Here is a 7,342-nt window from a genome sequence, read left to right as displayed (position 1 = left end):
GGGATTTTTATTCACATCTTGTACAGTAGAGTCGGGATGAAGTCTAGTATAACATAATCGTAAAAAACGTATTTGTCTTTAAATCACCTTCATCATCAGCCTATCGGAGGCCACTGCTGACCAAAAGCCTTTTCTCACATGGAGAAGGTTAGAGCGTTAATCACCACGCTTGCTCACAACGGGTTGGCGATTTCAATCTTATAATTTTGTTTAAGAAACTTACAAGAGCACGTGCTTTAAAACCTGACGATACCAGTTAACATCTCTATGACTATGATATTTATGTTTTATTTATATACATACATACAGAACTTCTTATTTATTGTGTTTCGGTATAACATTCTGAATAAACTTCAAGGACGCCTCTAGACCTTTTATAATTGATAATCAACGAACCAACAATACCTTCCTATTCAGTGACTCTCTTCTCCTCTCTTCTTTCTTCTGTTAACGACAGTCTTCAGTATACTGTAACCACAAGTGTCCATCGTCGCACTACGTACTGAACGTTAAGAGTTTATCAGTCATAAATCTTTCCATATTATATTTATGTATTCGCGAATTTTAAAGCGCTTTGTGTTAATAGAGCAAACGGTTCCTTGGGAAACCGACACCCACAAAGACCAGTCCATCAAATATTACGAGATCCATAACGATCTCACGAAGGATAGGTTCGACGCAGATTTGTACGCGGTAGAAGTGGGAGCGAGAGGTATAACTGCCAAACCTCTCTACAACCTGCTAAAAGACTTGGGCCTGTCAAGAACTAACATCAGTTCATTCTTGAAACGTGCGTCGAAAGCAGACCTAGTAGATTCGTGTTAAATTTGGTTAGGTAGAAAGAAGAGCTTGGACAGTGAAGGTGAGCCCCTTTAGCCTACACCTGGGTCCCAAGTCCCAGGCTCTGTTGAAGCTCCTGTCTCTGCAACGCGATGGACCCGGCACCCGCACAGTGAATCCATGGAATGATGAGAGGTTTCGTCTCTGGTTGTTATCTAATGTGTTTTATATATATAAGATTCTGTTTGATTCTTCAAACAATAAACACAATGTGGTTCGTCTAAAACAAACAGAGCTTTATTTATGAGATAAAATAATTAGTTTAACAAACAAAATGTGAACTAAAGAAGTGGTTCTAACCAAAACAAACGAGAATCACCAATTAAATGTTCACGCTCTCCTCGGCTGTACTTTGCACTGAATTAACGATAACCTTACTTGTTTAGATTCTTCATTATAATTATAAACGACATTTACTGGTTTTTATTTTATACAATGACGCGAGAAAAAAAATCTAGTCTCTTCTAAAACCCATATCATTAACTTAAGGTGTCATCGAGCTACAACTATTACGCTTGTTGGTTATTCTGGAAAAACGCTAGATATATAAAAGATACAAATTTCTAACGTAGTTTTAGGTATTTATTTACACACAGACTGCCATGACTCTGACACACACACACACACACACATACAATACATCAGTAGGTACGTGAAGCTTCCTCTACGTGTGTGTCACTGGATGTCAAACGTGATGACATTCCTATTACACAGTTGAACTTGAAATACTCAATCAATTATGATCTAGTATCGATCATTCAGTCATATCTATTGACTTGCAATAAGTCACTATCTATCTCTTAACTTGGATATAATACAATTACATATATGACTTTGTTTTACTAAGATGGATTAGGAGAAATTTTCAAACGCGAATCAAAGTAAGGATAATACATCCACATATACTTATAACTGTAGTATTAAAGACACAATAAAGTTAGGCCGAACTTGTTTTCTGCAACATTTAATTATTGATTGATGCAATTAATATTTTTTTACTATTAAACAAGTAATGTTTTATCTCAAACGAGTTTATCGCTCGGTCAAGGATCTTTGGTATTGCCAGATGAGGTTTTTGAATGATGATTTTTTTCTGAGAAACGAAATCTCATTTTTAACCCATACAATCATTTAACTGACGATTTACGAACAACTTACCTTTGATTAATCCATTTACATAATAAAATAGTGATAGTTACACTATGTAGATCACAAGAACGGCTGTGCGGATTTGGCTGAAAAACCAGAGACATACTTTTCAAACTGTTCGACAACAAAAGTAAAAAGAAATATAAAATTAGAAATCTGCTTATTTACGGATGCTGATACGGAACAGAGGTCGACGAGTCAGCTATACATTACTTATTCTGAAGTTAACGGGGACGAATTCGTGGGCAAAAACTAGCTTTTAATAAAATACCAAACTAAGAATAATATTACCACACGCGAAACGGATGCAAGCCAAGATTTATAGAGCTTTTTGTCTTTTAAACATACTTCGCGGCTGTAATGCGACATGTGAAAGATGGACAAAAAAAATTAGACAGTTTAAAAAAAGTACAACTCTAATAATCCTAAAAGTTCTTCAGCGTCTTGAAAAAATTAAAAATCTTAAGTAAATTATATGTATTCAACTATTTAAGTAAGTTAAACTCAAAGTATGTCTTTCGAGGTTCTTACCTGATGATAAACCAACACAAATAAGCAAAAAAAAATCATAATAATCAGACAACAATAAAAAATAATGTTCGAAATATGACGGCTTAAAAAGTGTTTATATTTTAATTTGATTAAATGGTTTAAATTAATTGCCATAAAAGTCAAATATTGCTAATTTTCCTTAAAATCCGTCTTTGGTCGTCAGTGTGGCAACACAGTCAGGTTTCCTATTTTATTTTCACACCTATTAGAGCCCATTTCTCTTCAACACGCCGACCTGGACTCCTCATGTATAAAACGTATTGTATATTGTTACTATCAGCGGCGTTTGACGTCCGCTTCAATGTAAGTAACATTTACCTTATATCTGACTTAATTACAACATTGTCTTTATTTCATGGACGCGATCGGTCTGAGATTACTTTAACAGAACAAGCTCTCTGTATTGTCGCTACAGTTAGTCTTATTACAAACGAAACTATCTCTAGATTATCCTTAGTGCGTAAGGTCACAGCTATCACGGACAGTCATGGCGTGTTGTAGATATTATGATTTATGTGTGAGAATCTACGGAACTATCTGTATTTAGGTAAATTAGTACAACCATAATAATGGTACAATATCCAAGAGTCATTTTATTTGTTACTTTCCTTTAAAGTTCAAGAGTTGTTTCAAAACAAACGTTTCGTTGTACACTGAAGTGTTGCATTTTGCAAGTTAGGAATGTAAATATTTTGAGTTTAAGACTGCGTCCACGCGCCAGCTAATAGATTGTATTATACGTCAGCTGGTTATTTACAGAGACTTCAATCGTTCTTTTGATGTATTCAGAGGACTTAGGTCACAATACAGACCTCGTCTTCACTGAGAGCCGTTGATTATTTACGCAAATCAAATGGCTCTCTACTTGTGACAAACGAAGACGAAGACGCTTTGCTGACAGATCTAGTCTTTAACTCCTAGTACATTATCCATGTATGCGACAGTTTGTGAGGATGTGTGTATGTACGTGTAGATGTTTGTAACTGTTTGTCGCAAAAACGCCTGCAAGGATTTCGATGCAACTTTACAGTTATGTAGCTTGGACATTAGAATATGATGTAGGTCATAATTTAACCTGGAATTTTGTTTCTCTCCCTGGATCTCTCGCGAGTTATATGTTGTATGAAGCTACGTGTCACGGACTATAGATGTCGCTTACGGTTCATTACTGTATCTATTGTCATAATTTTTGCTTTTGTTTCTGCCAAATCTGAAAATCACGCGGACGAAGTCGTTGGCAAACACTAATGACAATTTAAATATGAAAATTTTATTATTTATTTTTGTTAATATTAAGGTTCTTTTTATTTTTATTTTTTGTTTATAAATCTTAAACGATAAATCAAAGTGGAAGTTTTATTAAAGGAAAATGATGTTTAAATACAGGATGCGGAGGTGCAAATGCCGAGGTTCAAACTTAACGATGGGTACGATATACCCGCTATAGCACTTGGCACATGGCTGGGTCACAACAGTAAGGTATTTACAAGAGACCTTAAGGATTGGATTCAATTACGTTAGAAAAATCGAGGCTAAAAGAGATCAAAATCTTTACACCTTCTAATATTGAAGAGATCGCCCTTTCATCTTCCAAATTAATTAATTTCTGTATTTCTCGCTCTTGGAACTCCGCAGCCAAAACCGAACGAGGTCGAATTAGCAGTGAAGTGGGCCTTGGACGCGGGATACCGACATATTGATACAGCAGCTATATACAAGGTAGAAGATCAGGTCGGCCGTGCTCTGAAGAAATATCCCAGAGAAGAAGTCTTCGTAACATCCAAGGTAACTTTGACTTGAGGTTAGTAAATTACAATTGTTTAAGTTTCCCACAACAGATGGCTTTGTATATAACAATTATTGTAGTTCAAATTCACTATCACACCTTTCTTTAATCTAAACTTATGTTTGAACTACCACTTTAATGGAAATTTTCTTTACTTGTTATTTGTCCCATGGATTTTAGCTGTGGAACACGAAGCATGCTATAAACGACGTGGTACCCGCCCTTCAAGAGTCGCTGAAGAACCTTCAGCTCAAGTACGTGAACCTGTACCTCATACACTGGCCCGTAGCACTGCATGTAGGTGCATATATATATATATATAGTTATGACACTTCTTCTTCCAAGACAAGGTTTTATCATAATATTGTTTCCTTATCAGATTCATGCTCTTCTCCGAGGGTATATTCCTTTTATTAGATATTCCTACGGAATCCCAACTAATGTTTTAACTCAGTATAGACGAACCATCTTTAAGTTGTCATTACGTATATTTAATTTACAATACATTGAATTGAAAGAAAAAGTCTAGTTTAGGGACAAATATGGAAGTTTAAACCGAAAAAGTACAAATAAAATATAATGAACAACACTTTTGATTGTTGGTAATGTTGATGAGTGGTCTGAATATAGAGTCTGGGACATAGCTGTGTCATCTCTTGAATAATCTCCAACTAACTCTCCAGGAGAATCTGACAGCATCAGACGTTGACTATCTGGACTCCTGGCGAGGAATGATGAATGCTAAGAAATTGGGATTAACGAGATCCATCGGCGTCTCTAACTTTAACAAAGAACAGATTCAGAGGATTATCGACAGCGGGCTGGAGGTGCCAGCTGTTAACCAGGTCGAGGTACTGGAGTCTCAATATTGCAACTGGGTGTATGATGGGCCATGTTGTACAATTTATTCTAATAGACGTATATCTCATATTTACGTGATTCAAATAAGTATAATTACTAGACATTTATATTTCTCTGTAAACACGTATAACTCGCAAAAAGAATATAATTAATGGCAAGAGCTACTTGGAGACGATATTAAAGTCGTATGGATTATATTCACAGCTAATACGTGAAATTCAGACATGATTTCAATTTCAGTCACTCAATCTCCTCATTATCCAGAACATGCTTCCAGATTAATCTGAACCTGCAGCAACCAGATCTCCTAGAATATGCCAAGTCGAAGAACATCACAATTTGCGGCTATACGCCATTCGGTTCGTTGTTCTACAGTAAGGGCAGCGAGGACGCGCCGCCCCCGAGGCTCAATGACCCCGTCCTCACCAAAATGGCTGAGAAATATAATAAGACTGTCCCTCAAATTGCTCTCAGATATTTGGTGTGTATAAATACTGAGATATGGAATTGTTATTAACAGTGAAATACAATATTCTAATAATCTTTATGCATTGCAGCACGAACTGGGCGTCATTCCTCTACCAAAGTCCGTCACGAGGAACCGCATCGAGCAAAATATAGACATCTTCAACTTCTCCCTGACGGATGAAGAGAAAAACCTTCTAAAGGGATTTGATAGAAACTACAGAACCCTCCCGCAGTACAAGTGGAAGGACTTTCCCTATTATCCCTTCGAAAAAAACTAGACCAAGTAGTTTTTCCATTTGGGAATGTAATTTAATGTCAGTGAAGTATGTTGAGGAAATACATTAATCAGAAGATAAGAGAGTTTTATTCACATCTAATATTTTATTAAATTATTTATAACAATTTCCATATTTTGCTGAGTCCCTTGAACTATTAATATGATTATACTATAGTTATTAACAAAGAATTTTTAAGTATAAACTGGATAGCACGTGATTTATTCCTGTTATTTAGTAGAAATCGAAACCGTATCATTACAGAAGTTGCTTATCAACTCGCTCCTTGCAAACCTGCTGAATAAAAAGTAGAAATACATCGTTTTTTCCGCAAGCAGAGAAGTTTTACAATGGAAGTGAAAGACTTTCCCTTCAACTGATTGAACTCTGATAAATGGAGAATTAAAATTCCATTCTTGAACAAACTTTCCTGAGTATATCCTATAAAATACCGAGAGGCTGACCAACTGGATCTCTTCAAAATTTGGCTTAAAATAGACGCTTTTACTCCTCCTTCCTCTTCTCTTCTGTTTCAAATTAAAATTAATGCACACATTTGTAACCTTACAAAATGTTTTTCTAAGTTAACCAATACCATTCCTATTCAGTGCGGTTCACGGCCAGCCGGATATTGTTACTAATAAATTAAATTAAATTTCTAAAACTGATAACCTACCGAATGATTTGCTACGATGTTATCGAAATAAGTCAGGATCTAAAAAAATTAAATAAACTCAGACAAAAATAAAGATAAAGAAGTTTGCAATTATGTAACCAAACCATAACAAAATATGAGGTAATATTTGCTGCTACATTTATAAGATGCTATGGAAAGTTACTAGAATAACATTAAAAAATAACAGAACAAGTAGACAATCGTCTGAAACAAGGAAAAATACAAAAAAGCCTTTAACCAAGTTCACGCCTTATGCATGGTCCCAAAAAAATATGATGCTTCTGGAAAAATAAAACAAAGACTAGTATAGACTAAGGAAGACTTCCTTTCACTTCTCATCCACGTGCAAATATTAACGATATCTTAGACAGTCTTAGTTTAAGGTGGTGGAGTCATGCTGTGGTCAAGTAACTAGCTTGAACAGGTTCTAGCTCGACCGGGAAAGTACCTCCCTTTAACAAAAGATCGGAAGTGTGAAGTAGTCTGTAATGGCTGTTTCGTCCGATGAGTGAGAGAGCCCTTTCCCTGTTCCCGTCATTTCTTGCCATTTCCTTGTTCCCACCACTCCTTCTTCCTCAACAAAAAGGGTTGGCAACCCATTCGCAACATCTCTTATGTTACAGATGTCCTTGGGCGACGGTACCTACTTACCATCCAGTTGACCGTCTGCTCGTTTACCACCTTTGACAAAAAAATTAACCACAAGATTGAAGATTTCTGCTGGATGATCACACC

General features: G+C 36.0%; 1 protein-coding gene across 1 annotated transcript; it reads left to right on the top strand.

The window, feature by feature from the left end:
• The first annotated feature begins 2,704 nt into the window (after positions 1-2,704).
• On the top strand, positions 2,705-6,012 carry LOC133319772 (aldo-keto reductase AKR2E4-like). Its single transcript, XM_061525331.1, has 7 exons — positions 2,705-2,844; positions 3,928-4,020; positions 4,177-4,326; positions 4,508-4,624; positions 5,011-5,178; positions 5,466-5,669; positions 5,746-6,012. Exons 1-7 carry the CDS (start codon positions 2,788-2,790, stop codon positions 5,932-5,934), a joined length of 978 nt encoding a protein of 325 aa, XP_061381315.1. The 5' UTR covers positions 2,705-2,787; the 3' UTR covers positions 5,935-6,012.
• Positions 6,013-7,342: the final 1,330 nt, after the last annotated feature.

The sequence above is a fragment of the Danaus plexippus genome, chromosome 28, assembly GCF_018135715.1.
Source record: "Danaus plexippus chromosome 28, MEX_DaPlex, whole genome shotgun sequence".
In the NCBI taxonomy this organism is placed as follows: Eukaryota; Metazoa; Arthropoda; class Insecta; order Lepidoptera; family Nymphalidae; genus Danaus; species Danaus plexippus.
Note: the sequence above shows the minus strand (reverse complement) of the source record. Positions and strands in the feature narration are given on the sequence as shown.

Excerpts from the sequence above, each read along its gene's own strand:
- LOC133319772 (XM_061525331.1), top strand. The coding sequence starts at position 2,788 with ATGTATAAAACGTATTGTATATTGTTACTATCAGCGGCGTTTGACGTC. Across the intron at positions 2,845-3,927 it reads CGTTTGACGTCCGCTTCAAT|GATGCGGAGGTGCAAATGCC; the intron begins GTAAGTAACATT and ends GTTTAAATACAG. Across the intron at positions 5,670-5,745 it reads AAATTGCTCTCAGATATTTG|CACGAACTGGGCGTCATTCC; the intron begins GTGTGTATAAAT and ends TATGCATTGCAG.